The sequence below is a fragment of the Schistocerca americana genome, chromosome X, assembly GCF_021461395.2.
Source record: "Schistocerca americana isolate TAMUIC-IGC-003095 chromosome X, iqSchAmer2.1, whole genome shotgun sequence".
NCBI lineage: Eukaryota > Metazoa > Arthropoda > Insecta > Orthoptera > Acrididae > Schistocerca > Schistocerca americana.
The window spans coordinates 369284178-369300481 of NC_060130.1; the positions used below are offsets into that span (position 1 = coordinate 369284178).

Below are 16304 nucleotides of genomic sequence, written 5' to 3' on the forward strand. Positions count from 1 at the left end.
ACATCGGGGAGAGGCTACAACCCTGTCTCATTAACTTCCCAACCACTGCATCCCTTTCATGTCCCTCGACTCTTATAACTGCCATCTGGTTTTGTGTACAAATTGTAAATAGCCTTTCGCTCCCTGTATTTTACCCCTGCCACCTTCAGAATTTGAAAGAGTGTATTCCAGTCAACATTACCAAAAGCTTTCTCTAAGTCTACAAATGCTAGAAACGTAGGTTTGCCTTTCCTTAATCTAGCTTCTAAGATAAGTCGTAGGGTCAGTATTGCCTCACGTGTTCCAATATTACTACGAAATCCAAACTGATCTTCCCTGAGGTCGGCTTCCACCAGTTCTTCCATTCGTCTGTGAAGAATTCGCGTTAGTATTTTGCATCCGTGACTTATTAAACTGATATTTCGGTAATTTTCACATCTGTCAGCACCTGCTTTCTTTGGGATTGGAATTATTATATGCTTCTTGAAGTCTGAGGGTATTTCGCCTGTCTCATACATCTGCTCACCAGATGGTAGAGTTTTGTCAGGACTGGCTCTCCCAAGGCCGTCAGTAGTTCTGATGGAATGTTGTCGACTCCCGGGGCTTTGTTTCTACCCAGGTCTTTCAGTGCTCTATCAAACTCTCCACGCAGTATCGTATCTCCCATTTCATCTTCATCTACATCCACTTCCATTTCCATAGTATTGTCCTCAAGTACATCGCCCTTGTGTAGATCCTCTATATACTACTTCCACCTTTCTGCTTTCCCTTCTTTGCTTAGAACTGGGTTCCATCTGAGCTCTTGATATTCGTACAAGTGGTTCTCTTTTCTCCAAAGTTCTCTTTAATTTTCCTGTAGGCAGTATCTATCTTACCCCTAGTGAGATAAGCCTCTACATCCTTACATTTGTCCTCTAGCCATCCCTGCTTAGCCATTTTGCACTTCCTGTCAATCTCATTTTTGAGACGTTTGTATTCCTTTTTGCCTGCTTCATTTACTGCTTTTTTATATTTTCTCCTTTCATCAATTAAATTCAATATTTCTTCTGTTACCCAAGGATTTCTACCAGCCCTCGTCTTTTTACCTACTTGATCCTCTGCTGCCTTCACTACTTCATCTCTCAAAGCTACCCATTCTTCTTCTACTGTATTTCTTTCCCCAATTCCTGTCAATTGTTCGCTTATGCTCTCCCTGAAACTCTGTACAACCTCTGGTTTAGTCAGTTTATACAGGTCCCATCTCCTTAAATTCCCACCTTTTTGCAGTTTCTTCAGTTTTAATCTACAGTTCATAACCAATAGATTGTGGTCAGAGTCCACATCTGCCCCTGGAAATGTCTTACAATTTAAAACCTGGCTCCTAAATCTCTGTCTTACCATTATGTAATCTATCTGAAACCTGTCAGTATCTCCATGCTTCTTCCATGTATACAACCTTCTTTTATGATTCTTGAACTAATTGTTAGCTATGATCAAGTTGTGCTCTGTGCAAAATTCTACCAGGCGGCTTCCTCTTTCATTTCTTAGCCCCAATCCATATTCACCTACTACGTTTCCTTCTCTCCCTTTTCCTACTACCGAATTCCAGTCGCCCATGACTATTAAATTTTCGTCTCCCTTCACTATCTGAATAATTTCTTTTATTTCATCATACATTTCTTCAATTTCTTCGTCATCTGCAGAGCTAGTTGGCATATAAACTTGTACTACTGTAGTAGGCGTGGGCTTCGTGTCTATCTTGGCCACAATAAGGCGTTCACTATGCTGTTTGCAGTAGTTTACCCGCACTCCTATTTTTTTTATTAATTATTAAACCTACTTCTGCATTACCCCTATTTGATTTTGTATTTATAACCCTGTAATCGCTTGAGCAAAAGTCTTGTTCCTCCTGCCACCGAACTTCACTAATTCCCACTATATCTGACTTTAACCTATCCATTTCCCTTTTTAAGTTTTCTAACCTACCTGCTCGATTAAGGGATCTGACATTCCACGCTCCGATCCGTAGAACACCAGTTTTCTTTCTCCTGATAACGACGTCCTCCTGAGTAGTCCCCGCCCGGAGATCCGAATGGAGGACTATCTTACCTCCGGAATATTTTACCCAAGAGGACGCCATCATCATTTAACCATACAGTAAAGCTGCATGCCATCGGCAAAAATTTCGGCTGTAGTTTCCCCTTGCTTTCAGCCACTCGCAGTACCAGCACAGCAAGGCCGTTTTGGTTAATGTTACAAGGCCAGATCAGTCAATCATCCAGACTGTTGCCCCTGCAGTTACTGAAAAGGCTGCTGCCCCTCTTCAGGAACCACACGTTTGTCTAGCCTCTCAACAGAAACCCCTCCGTTGTGGTTGCACCTACGGTACGGCCATCTGTATCGCTGAGGCACGCAAGCCTCCCCACCAACGGCAAGGTCCATGGTTCTTGGGTGGGGGGGGATCTCCCCTTATATTGTCACTATTACCAGGGCTTTCCGACATTGGAATAGCGAATAGCACCCAACATTGGACGTAATGGGTGAGCGTTATACTACATGTGATCGTATAGACCTTAAATTAAATTTAAGTTTCTAATTTATCTACTATAACGTTGGAAGCTGAAGAAGTGAATTAAAATTTGTGCTGCGGCCAGGACTCGAACGTGGGTCTTCTTACTTTTAGTAGGCAAATATGCTGACCAGTACACCACCGCCTCATTATGGTCAAAGTAGCTGCACGAACTACCCAACTAAAACCCTCCCCGCCACAAATTCCGTTTCACATCTCCCCTTATATTGTCACTATTAACAGGGCTCTCCGACATTGGAATAGCACCCCAGCATTGGACGTAATGGGGAAGTGCTGTACTACGTGTGATCGTATTCAGATCTTAAATTAGTATGGAAGGATTCTTATAAATCTGATGGAATCAGAATACAAGGATCAGGTGCGCAACGATTACAGCCGTCAGTTATCAGAAATGGTTGTACGTTGATTAGTTCTGACAGCAACCAGGCTTTTAGTGCTCGTCCATTCATTAGCATACTGAGCAGATGTTCCGTTTGGGTCTTACTATCCATGATCTAGTGGACGGCGTTGCTAGCAGAAAACATGAAGGCCTCGAAATCCTCAGAATTTGATTGCTCCGGATTGTGATGATATGGAACAGGACCGCCCTGTTGGTTAGTTACTGACTGACATCAGTCTGCCCCCTTTTTTTGTTTAATTCCTTCTCCTTAAGTGAACAGATGGGCTAGTGAGAAGCACGAGTTCTACTGAGCCATAGACTCCAAGTGCATTATTCCCGTTTGGCTCAGTTTTCTGCACAACTGGATGGAAGGCTTGCTTTTATTTCATGGGTATCATTACCCACGACGCCATGATTCTCTAACCTCGCATTGCGCTCCTCTTAGATCTCTTGACCTCATTGCTTTCACAATTGCCTATTGACAAGTTTTCCTCGGCCTTCCTCGTTTTCTGCGGTTCAGTAGTTTCCATAGCATATTTTTTTTAGGTAATCTGAATTCAGCCAGTCCATTGAACGTGAACATCCGATAATAATTGTTTCTGTTCGATATCAGTTGTTAATGAACTTCTACGCCCATTCGAAATCGAAACTCTTCGTTACGTATTTTCTCTCTTCTGAATATTCCCAATGGGCGTCTGAACACATTCATTTCCATGGTCTCTAACTTCTTCTGCTAATTCTGTATAATTCCTCATGTCTGTGTCTCACACAACAAGGAACCTTTAATCAGAGTTTCATAGGTAATAAACTTCTGTTTTTTTTCCTGTTTCGATGCTACAAAGGATTCTGTTTAAACAATAGGTCAGTCTTCTAACATTAATTACTGTTTTCATAATTTCTTTTTCATATTTACCAGCGGTACCAAATTCTGCTCCTAGATATGTGTAACTATTGAGAACTGCAATTACATTTGTATCGAGCTGGATGCCGGAAAGTTCTGCCCCTATTTGAAGATAATTTTTTTTCGTAGGTGTTACGTTCCAAGTACCATCGTTCATACTCTTCCTGTGCTTTTCGAACCATATATTTTAGATTATCTTCTCCGTTGGCAGTCATGACTTCATAATCCGCAAAATACAGTGTATACGAGCAGATTTCATCCATATCAGTAGAAAGTGCACTGAGGTTAACACACATTAAGAAGGAATAAAGTGTTCAGAAGTATGGAAATTTATTACAAGTGTTAAGTCAAACGAGAAGAATCGTACCAGTATACAATTAATATCAAGAAAACAATGGGTAGACCACTACGAGTCGTTCCTGACAGAAAAAAAGGATGAATATAAAACCATTTCACAGACTGAAATATTAATCGAAGGAGACTAGATAAACCTCGACGTTTCCACACTTAAGAGAACTCTACATAAATTGAAAAATGGCCGACGTATAGGTCCAGCAGGAATCCTAGGAGAATTCATCAAGTGTGGAACAAAGAAACCATTCGAAGTCTTGACCTGGTATATAAACATGTTCTTAGACGGTGCTCCTGTACCAGGTACCGACCGAGGTGGGTGGCTAGCACACTGGACTCGCATTCGGGAGGACGACGGTTCAAACCTGAGTCCAGCCATCCTGATTTAGGTTTTCCGTGATTTCTCTAAATCGCTTCAGGCAAATGCCGCGATGGTTTTTTTTTTGAAAAGGCACGGCCGCCTTCCTTCCGCATCCTTCCCTAATCCGATGGGACCGATGACCTTGTTGTTTGGTCCTCTCCCCCGAATCAACCGACCAACGTGTACCAGGTCAGTGGAACGATGCCTGGGTGTCGTCCATTTACAAGAAAGTAAATAAACTGAATCGTGCAAATTACAGAGGGAGTTCAGTGACAAGTGCGATGAGTCGTTTGTATGGAAGGATTCTAATAAATCTGATGGAATCAGAATACAAGGATCAACAGGCAGAAGAGCAGTCAGGACTCAAAGCTCGCAGCGCTTGCACCCACAATGTGTTTCGTTTGAAACAAGTAACAGAGAGAAGTCCAAACACCGATCAAGAAACCCGTCTGATGTTTGTAGATCTTCATAAGGCATATTTTGGTAATAGATTGTCTCGAAGGTTTCCTTTTTTTGTTATTACTAAAGCTTAAATTTCGTGGAACGTCTTAATCTTCCCAACCATCTCTCATATAGCACAAAATCTTTGTCATTTACTACAAATAACAATAATTTGTAGTGGACATTGCACAATCTAAGAACGTCTAACGTTGCATCTCCTACGCAGCTTAAGTCGTTAGTACTACGTCACGACAAGTAACCTGGCTTTCCCTGTCGTTCAACTACCACCGAAAGCCGAATAGCGGGTGGTTCGCTGCTGGTAGAAGTTCCGAGCACGTGATTCGTGACTGCCCAGCTGTTTTTTTGGAGGCAGCTGTATGTGGAAAAGTTATGTAGCGTGCATTAAATGTCACACTGTCGCTGACACTGACATTGACATGTTTGCATGTTTCTAGCAAACCCACCAGTCAGCGCAGTTTGTGGAAATGGACCACATGCTTGCAGATGAGAGGTCTAACGAAGAAGATATACTATGAAATTACAGACATAATCTGATGATGTCTCCTTCTGCCATATAAAGAGAGACTTGTCCTGTAATTTACGCTTGCCAGACAACACTGCCAGAGTAAGCGTGGTGCTAATCATCCAATAGTATATACTCAAAGAAATACTACTACTACTGTCTCTGGTGTTATTATATTGTTGCAAAGTGGGATGATTTCGTTACTATCATGGCTGCATGCTATCAATATCACAAGTTCAGACTCGTAAAATTTATTAAAAGCAGTCATCAACCGGAAAATCAGTTTGAACAGCACGTGCTTTACTGTACATTATACAACTAGATGAACCTGCAGTCTAACGTTGAATCCGAATTACGGTACAGCTTTACATTTTTCAAATAGGCCTACTTCAAGAACTTCCGCAGGTCATATGAGGACAAATGTAAAAATAAAATTCTGGGAACGGTCGGGAATCAATCATAATTAACGTTGTACTTACGAAATACCCAGCCTCATATCAATAATCCATCGATTCATGATCTGGTTGTGATTCGGAACAGAGTGATTGAGGAATTTAAGTGTGTGTTCACACGTGAATGTACTGACTCAGTGGAGACAATGTTGGGAGAATACTTGGAGTTGGGAAACGTATCTGCCTGACAGACAACAAAAATATTAAATTCTGTCAAAAGAGACCTAGAATCCGTATGTCAGAGATCACTGTGGCCACGTTTAAGTGAAACAAGGCGAAGCTGCCTCACCAAATACGTAACTGCGATGAATGTACTATTTTATACCTGATTGAAAAAAAAAACTGTTGTGACGTTACCTATACTTGGGGTCGATGAAAATAACGTCTGAACCCTCACTCAGCCACGCCACAAATACAACTTGTGGATTTTGTCGCTGTAATCTTCTGAATTTAATGGCTACAGTCCATTCCAGGTTTCTGATCCCAAAGTTCACTTTTGCTCAGGTTTTGTATCTGTGTGCTATGTTAATACTCATAAGTCAAAGCTTTTCCTCATAGCAAAATATTTATTTCGTAAACGATTTACAAAAGATGTTCCCAGTAACATTGATATTCGACATGCATATCGACTATTACCAATCTACTTTTGGATGGTATTCGTATAAATTAAAAGTACTGCAGGTCTAAACGACCTCTCAATTCACTCTGAACTGCCGGTTTGGCATCTCTCCAAAATATATTAAAGACAATCCTCTCCTCACCAGTTTAAGGGATGTGAGGTCGCAAACATGAAGAATAAAAAAAGTTCATAATTAAGCTGCCTGGAGGCTAGTGTTATTTTAATTTATGTTAGTATGAACTTAAGAGAGCTTTTCCTTTACTTATTAAATTTGTTTGAATGTGTATCAGTGGAGTGTCAATCATACTTGAGTCCACTATTATTTCCTCAATCTTATCTGTCATCTTAGCACAAAATAAATGAAATTTTTACGAAATTTAAAACAACTTAGAATTGATGTGTGAAGTATCTCGTCTTATTGGAATTTTCGTATTGATTTCAAAACTGATCTTAGATTGTGTGGCTCTGTAGTATTTGCGAAGTTATCGAGAACTTAATATTACCACTTATATTTTATTGATATTGATTCAGATGATGCGTTGGTTACCGTTGTAAGTCTAAAACGTTATATTCTCTCCTCCGGGATCAACTGAATGAAAGGTACTTTCCAAAACAGTTGTTTAATTGAATTTTAATAACGCGGAACAGCTCCTTTTGTTAATACGTGACGCGATTTTTAATTTAATCAATTGAACAAGTCCCCCATGAACCCAATTATCATATTACGATATTTAGTTGCCATGGATCCTCAAAATATGGTAGAAAAATATGGGGTGACGAATTAAACTGATTTAAACATTCGAAATAAGGATTTCTTACGGGAATCCTAGAATACAGTTTCAGTTACAGTTCCTAAAATACAGTTTCAGAGGGAGTGTGTGGTATCTATGGAATCAGGAAGGTTTTGCTGTTGTTATAAATATGTCATGTATCAAATAAAGTGTAATTCATTTGATATACAATGGGGTAGGGTCAAACAGTTTGTTGTTAGGTGTCGCAATCGACTTTACTTCGATAATCGATTATGAAATTGTACCATACAATGCATGTCGTAGGAGCGCTGGGAAAAGCCCACTTCGACTAAACCGGAGACATCACAAACCTATAGTAACCAAATGTGTTCTCCTTACTTATCATCATTCTGAATAGTGATATACGACCACTGAATAGGACTATGCACAGACCATAGAAAAATTAAAATAAAGCAAGAGGATGTATACTGAAGCCAAAATATTATGACCGCTGCCCACTGCGATACTGAATGCGCCTGTAGACGTTGTGAGCACGTAACATGGTAAGGAAAGTATGTAAGCAGGGCATAGATGAATGGGAAATCAATAAATAAATTTTGCCGTAACCTGATTCACTCATCCACGGCAGATTGTATGGGCAATGGGCCTGTAGCACAGAGGGAGGGAAAAAAAAGAAAAAAAAAGGTGAATCACTCTAGCCACCATATGGACTACAAATGGGGAAATGCACTGGCATTAGAGATTTTGGCAAGGGACAGATTGTTATGGCCCGGCGACTGAGAACGCGCATCTTGGAAACGGCGAAACTGGTCAGCTGTCCGCATGCAAGTGTATATGGAAACTGGTTGAAGGACAGTGAAACCACAAGGTGCCCACGTCGACGCCTCAGTAGAATACATAGAGGTTGAAGGCTTTTCCTCTCTTTAAAGCGAGATAGGTGACGATCTGTAGCAAATCCCACAACTGAGTACATTATTGGTGCAGGCAGACGTATTTTAGATCACACTGAACAGTGTCCATTTTGAACAGGGGGCTCCGCAGCAACGATCCCTATGTGTTCGCATGATGACTCGACGACATCGTCATTTACGATTCCTGTGGGCACGGGATTCATCGAGCTGTGACCGTGGACCGATGGAACCGTCTCGCTTGGTCCGATGAATCACGTTTCGTGTTAACGAGGTCCGCGGCCGTGTCCAGAGACGCCGTCATCCAGACAAACGGCTGGTGGAAACATGGATCGTGCTATAAACACAGGCGGGATTGGACAGTATTATACGATGAGGGACGTTCTCCTGGGCTTCCATGGGACCTGTGGTATTAATCGTAGGCATCGTGACTGCTTTTGACTATGTTTACATTATTATAACCACCTGCATCCCTTCATGCTTGTCTTCTCCGACGGCGATAGAATCTTCCAATAGGATAACTTCCCGTGTCACAAGTCCAGAATCTTGTTACAGTGGTTTGAAGAGCATGGCCACCAAATTCACCAGATACGAACCCTATGGACCACATCTGGGGTGCTATCGGCCGCCAGCGCTGCTGTCACAACTACCCGTCCGTAATTGAAAGAAATTGCGTGACCTGTTCGTAGACATCTGGTATCACATACCTTCGAAAATCTGCTAAGGACTTGTCGAATCCACGTCACATAGAATTGTAAAGATGTATAAGTACACTATTAAGTATAGTTTTGACTCACCAGTGTGTATTACACATGCGTTCCTGCAACTGAAACGTGCATTCATTCATTCACTAAAAAAACCTGCAATGGCTGCGAGCTATTGCGTAAATTTTGAACATTTGAGCATCCTGGGAGCTCCACAGAACTTGTCCGTCCCTTGTAACAAGTTATTTGTGTGAGAGACAGTCGAAAGTAGTGTGGCCACAGTTATATTGTAGTACAATGGCTCACAGGACAACATAAATGTCTTGAAAGAAATAACAAAATAGCATAGTCCTGATAAACGATAAATGAAAGAAATATATTTCCTGAACAGATTATGAAGAGAGAAAATAAAAATAATCTTTACCACAGTTTAAGAAATGGTGCATGTTTCGAGCAGTAATCAAGTCTTACAAAATAGGCAATATTGGTTGACACGTTCTCATACACGTAATTTTTCTGTGGTATAAGTTACTGGTGTAGTCTTAAAATACTGTACAACTACATTTTTTGTCTGTGTAGCACAGAATCGTGTTGAACTTCATATTTCAAGTCTCAGCTGACAACATTTTCAGAGTCGGCATGTGCACTCTCTAACCTGAAAAACTATAAGTAGTTACGTGCGTTAGCCGGCTGGAGTGGCCGAGCCGTTCTAGGCGCTTCAGTCTGGAACCGCGCGACCGCTACGGTCGTAGGTTCGAGTCCTGCCTCGGGCATGGATGTGGGTGTCGTCCTTAGGTTGGTTAGGTTTAAGCAGTTCTAAGTTCTAGGGGACTGATGACCTCAGATATTAAGTCCTGTAGTGCTCAGAGCCATTTGAACCATTTTGAAGTGGCAACACTACTGTTCAAACACTATGCAATGGAATCTATTATTGTCGCCTATAGCACACGTTGTTGATATACCTACCTTACCTCCGAGCAAATGGACTCGCCCATCCCACGTCACCGGCGTGCGCACAACCGAGGGAAACATAGTCACTTGTGAGCGAGCGGTCTAACATAACGGTGTCACTATGTTTTCGAAACAGGAACAACGGGCACCGTCATTGCACAGTATTACTGTTCGTTTTTGGAGCATCACCTGCAACCAGCTTTGCGAAAGAAGCGGCGACACTTTCTGGGCAACGCACCCATCATTTTGCACGACAATGCGCGGGCGCATACAGCGCAAGCTGTGGCTGCTCTGTTGGGTCGATTGGACTGGGAAGCACTGTACCATCCACCATACTCCCCGGACTTAAGTCCTTGTGACTTTGATTTGATTCCGAAGATGAAGGAACCATTTCATAGCATTCGCTTCAGAACTCTTCCAGAGATTCGACAGGCAGTAGACCGCTCCATTCGCACCATCAACAGAACAGGCTCTGCTAACAGTATACTACGCCTTCCACATCGCTGGCAACGGGTTCTACACAACGCTGGTGACTACTTTGAAGGACAGTAACAGATGCAAACATGTAACTCTTTTGTATCGGTTGTGAGTAAATAGTTGCCACTATTTAAGTACTAACCCTCGTATAATGGATATAGACCAGTAGCAAGTGTACCCATACTCATTTTTGACGAAATTTCACAACCATTTCTTTATTCAACGCAAAACTGACACGAATGCCACTCCACAACTCCTGCCTGTATGCCCTCTAGGTCAGCTTATGTCATTTTGATTAACTGTCTCTAATCAGCTAATAGAGGTGCCCAAGATGTGCTGTGAATTGATCGATACTGATTAACAGTATGTTTTACAAATGCGCACATGTGTATGGGCACAAAAAGGCGTTTAGACATGGGACAGGCAATGCCGCGTGCTCTATAAAACGTAATAGGTTAGAGCGCATGTAAGTTCATACAGCAATCAGTAAGAAAAATGTTGGGCTGATCACATTTATATCGTTGAATGGACACGCCCTTAAATGAACTTAATTGTAAATTTACTGCTTGTACTAATTAAAATAACGGCAAAATGCGGTTCTAATCGTTGCTTCTGTGTGAGAAGAATTTAATTTCACTGGTGGACTTGTGTTTGTCCCCGAGGTTAGCTTGCTTTTGACAGCAGATGATATAGATTCATTACCATCGCTATCAACGGCAGCATTATGCAGAATTTTAGCCGCCTTATGATTGCTATAGCATTTTGAACATCAGAACCTGTGGCTTTCAATAAAGTTCTCCACTTTGATTAGGGAATATCGAAGGAGTCTTCCACAACATCTCTTGCTGGAAAAAGTCTCTCGTTGGAAACGCTTTTTCAGCTGATAAATTTCTTGTAGGTTATGATCATTCTACGAGTGTTTTTATTGGAAATGCTTCCTGCCCAATAAACACACGTAGCACTTTCAAATCTCACTTTGGAGGATGAAATGCCCAGGCAAAATAAGCCAATGTGATCAAATTTTCTAATGAAAAACCTCATTTTTCAGTACACCAGCAGCACCGTGTTTTCCATAATCTCAAACACCAACCGCTGGAAATTTCTATCTTGCATATGTTTTTGTCAGAAGAACAACTGAAAAGCGATATTCTAATTGTAGTACTGACGTCTAGAATGGCTAAGTTTAGGAATTGTTATATGTTTTCCATCAAGGACGCCGGTTGGGCCGGCCATGGTGGCCGAGCGGTTCTAGGCGCTTCAGTCCGGAAGCGCGCGACTACTACGGTCGCAGGTTCGAACCCTGCCTCGGGCATGGATGTGTGTGATGTCGCGATTATTTTGAAGGCGAACAAAGCTAGTTTCATTGTATCCCTCATTTTCCTTGTTTTAAGACAAAACTCGTGGAATTTTGTGCGCGCACTTTGTCTTACTTCCACCAATTTAAAAATATTAAACACTATGATTCAGACTGTACACTGTTACACAAAACTCTACAAGTTCTTGTAGCTTATTATTTTGTTTCTTTTTCAGGTGAACGACGCGACGATGGTGAACTGCGATATTGTGAATACGAACGGTGTGATCCACGTTATAAACGAGGTCCTGCTGCCAGAGCAATGACCGGAGTTTTGCATGACTTCGCGTCATCGTCGTAAAATTCGCCACGACAGGAAATCGTATATAATTTGCCGTATGCATCCAATAATCCCTCAGTCAAACGAGTGAAATCATTTAAATACCACAATAAAAGTTCTTTCGGGAATTTCTGCAATTGACCTATCGTATACGTCATCTAAGATCGAGACTCATCGTATGGCTGTATATGGCTGTTCCTGTTACTGTGTATTGAGTGACGTGCCCCGTTAAACATTCTGCGAGGAATTCGGAAGAACCTACAGCCGTGGAACGCAGAATGATAGCAGTAAGAAGAATACATTACGTTTTTACACTAATTCATCTCGACGACGCGTCTTTGTCAGCGCGTTTCACCGTACAACGTTTCTTGTTAGGTCACGTACCGGTACCTTTACCAGTATTTATCTCAACGGATTATTACTTTCTGGAGAAGTGACCCACGCCTCAACTTTTTTAACTTTTTTAATAACACTTAATGCGACCAACTGATTATCACAATTAACTAATTTGTCATTTGTATTTAATGCGTTGTAGTTTATAGTGGATAAATCATGTGATGACATTAAAATAAATTCCATTTGTATTTTTATTACTCTTGATATTATTTGTTTCATTAATTTTGTATTTTCTTCTTGCTACACACACACACACACACACACACACACACACACACACACACAAAAGCACAGAAATATTTTGCTCATTCAACTGAGATTGGCATTACAGATTTATTTGAAATCACAAACTATTTTAACGTAACACTGTGAGGTGGATGCCTGACATCCCCACAGACTGCAACAAACACCATAGCTGAAAACAAAACAGGAAGCTGAAAAGAGCTGAAAATTGGAAAATTGGTGCCACAGAACCAGGTCTGTACCAAGAAGCACAGAGCTTGAAGTTTCCAGTCATTTGTTTCTGGATACTTGTAAGCTGCATAGCCGTGTCGCTAATACATTTTACTGGCCATATTTACATGCACCCAGATGAAAGTGCTATTTTTAAGTAATTTTTAAAACTTTTTATTATATACAGGGTGAACCACATAACTTGGACTCCTCGAGTGTTTCGTAAACAGTTCTAGGTGTCGAAATAAAGTTTCTGCCTAGTAGTAGCACAGAAATGGGCTTGCTATAGATCTGTTGGTAACACTTGAATCTACTGATATACCGGTACTTCATTGGAAAAATTTTCTTTTTAATGGCACCTGAAACCTCTTGGAAAGAGGGGTTCAATGATATAAAGCTTCTCACATTCTACAAAAATATTTACGCAAAGCAGTAACATTATTTTCTAAATACCACTGTCGCAACAAGAGGAATGGTGCTGTCTCTCATCTGCTACGTGTTTCCGGCACTGAACCAAGTTCTGATCAATTAATAGTAGAAGGGAAAGCCCCTTGAGCATGCTTTGGCGCTTCTACTTAGTATCGCTCTCATAGTGGCCGTGAGAATACGATTAGATTAATTACAGCGTGCATAGAGAGATTTAAACAGTCATTCTTCCCGCACTCCATGTATGAATGGAATGGGGAAAACCATAATAACTGGCAGGTACAATGGGACGTACCATGTGCCATGTGCTCCACAGAGGTATGCAGAGTATAGATGTAAGTGTAGAAGTTATCTGGCTGGTTTTATGAAAATTTCGCTAAGCCTTAGCAAACATTATATCGTTGATCTACCGAGCGAGGTGGCGCAGTGGTTAGCACTTTGGACACACATTCGGGAGGACGGCGGTTCAAACCCGCGTCTGGTCATCCTGACTTAGGTTTTCCGTGATTTCCCTGCATCACTTCAGGCAAATGCCGTGATGGTGCCTTTTAAAGGGACGGCCCATTTACGTCCCCATCGTTCTCTCATCCGATGCGACCGACGACCTCGCTGTTTGGTCCCCTCGCCCCCATCATTGAACTCATCTTTCCAAGACGTTTCAAATGTCGTTAACTGTGGCGGCCGGTACTTATCATATGCTAATGTTCTCCAGCACATTCTAAATATCGCAGTAAAATTACGCAATTTCCCTTCGAATGCGGGCCGGAAATCGCACTAGAATTACACCATTTCTCATTGCATACGAGTCGGAATTTGCACTAAAACAATGCCATTTCTCTTAACATGCGTGCTGGTATTCTAATATAATGGAGGAAAACATGTTTTGTAGCGCTCTCTCCGTGATAACTAGAAACTAGAGTCAAGTATTGTGATTATGGACAGCCAAGCTATGATCAACTCAGAGAAGTGACACAGCTGTCTGTATTCTACTGCACATAGTCTGATGTGACGTCATCCCTTCCGGAACTACGAGTGCTATATTTCTCGCAGCACTAGGTCAGTATTTTGCTTTTAAATTGTGTATAGCGTATTGTGCATCTCGAAAGTATGAGAAATTTTTAAAGTGCTGTTGTCTCCAAGGCACTGTGGTGCTCGTTGTGAGAGAGGGCGCGTTTGTTTACTTGTGCATAGCAACTTATCTTCATCGACCATCATGACATTTTCCTACCGCTGAGCCATGATTAAATTGACTTTTCCTTTGGATCATGAACGACCAAAGGTGTATGAAATAGAACAGTTTATACAGTTGTCTCCCGCCGTAATATGTTCTCGGAATTCATTTTTCGATCTTCAGTTACACTGTGCACATAAATCTGCCGAATGAGGAGCTGTGCTCCTATGTTGTGTGGCGTCCCGATAATGATATCAAGTACCGATACTCTGACGGCCACGTAGGGAGCGTCGTGGTTGATCGCGCTGGTTTTGGCCTCCGACCGTTGAGAGTTTCTGAACTTCCGTTTGAGGTGCCGTCGGACGTTGTGGTGGTCGCTTTTAAACCTTATGGCAACGTCGTCAGTCGCGTTGCTGAAACGTGGAAGACGTTCTAAGCCTACCATGTCCTCATTTGTGTCCGCCAGATAAAAATTGATCTGAGGGAACACGTGCCTTCCTACTTGGTTATTACCAGTTGTAGGGCTGTCGTCATGAACGATGGCCAGCTGTGCACTTGTTCAATTTATGGCTAGGAAGACCATGTCAGCTCTGTATGTCTCCATCGTAGACTGGTTCAGCCGTTGATCAGAGACGTCGCTTCCCCTGCGGCGCCCAGTGCGTTACCTCTATCTTATGCGTCCGCAGCGGGACTGCTTGCTGCAGCCACTCTCAATTAGTCGGCACTTCGACTCCTCTTGACAGCTTGATGGACGTTTTGCTGTCTCTCCTACACTGCCATCGGACGCAGTACCATTGGACGATGGCCTTCAGCAGACACAAGCCGTCTGTCCCGACCTCATGGTAGTTGATCATGGAGCTGTACTGCCGTCTGGACGTATGTCGGACGACAGCCGCTCGCCATCCGACACAGAACAACATGTTACGAAGCAATCGTCGTCGAGCAAACGGAAGAGACAATGCCGTACCCCTTCTGATGACTATCTCCATTGGATGTGGGTACAGGATGACGACCCTCCTACTGATGATGCGCTCTCCTCTGACACTCTGGCACCGGGTGATGCGATGTCTCTCCCCACTTCTGTGCCGGCCGCGGTGACCGAGCGGTTCTAAGCGCTTCAGTTCAGAACCGCGCGACTGCTACGGTCGCAGGTTCGAATCCTGCCTCAGGCATGGGTGTGTGTGATGTCCTTAGGTTAGTTAGGTTTAAGTAGTTCTAAGTTCTAGGGGACCGATGACCTTAGCAGTTAAGTCCCATAGTGCTCAGAGCCGACTTCTGTATCCAGTCAACGTCCACCTACAGACACCGACCTTCCCCCGACTGCGTCTGATATGGTTGCCTTCATTTCTGTGTCTGACGCTACCTTTCGGGGCAGCTCTGATAGTGTTTCACTGAACCGCCCCAGTGAGACATCTGTCTCTTGGGTGGATGATATCGATGCCGAGGATCTACGTTCAGGAAGTACACATAGCGATGGAACCCCCTTGGTGGGGTCGACTTCCTCCCAGTCACAGTGATGTGCCCTTCCACAGGGGCCTAGCTGTGAACTCCCTGTGCTTCCTTCATGTTTGCGTCACCCATCACGCTGGCGATGGCAAAAAAGTGGTTCAAATTGCTCTGAACACTATGGGACTTAATATCTGAGGTCATCAGTCCCCCAGAACTTACAACTACTTAAACGTAACTAACCTAAAGACATCACACACATCCATGCCCGAGGCACGATTCGAACTTGCGACCGTAACGGTCGCGCGGTTCCGGACTGAAGCGCCTAGAACCGCTCGGCCACATTAGCCGGTGGCGATGGCAGCGTCTCAAACTTATCGCATAGTCACGGTCAATGTCAATAGATTTGCG

The 16304-nt window shown here is 42.6% G+C and overlaps 1 protein-coding gene across 1 annotated transcript in view; it reads left to right on the forward strand.

Moving 5' to 3' along the window:
• The window catches only part of LOC124555150 (transforming growth factor-beta-induced protein ig-h3-like), a 326998-nt gene extending 314397 nt beyond the window's left edge, over positions 1 to 12601 (forward strand). Inside the window, exon 14 of the mRNA XM_047128967.1 lies at positions 11898 to 12601. Coding sequence (XP_046984923.1) covers positions 11898 to 11987 — 90 coding nt within the window. The 3' untranslated portion in view covers positions 11988 to 12601. The remainder of the gene's footprint in view (positions 1 to 11897) is intronic.
• The last annotated feature ends 3703 nt before the right edge of the window (positions 12602 to 16304 follow it).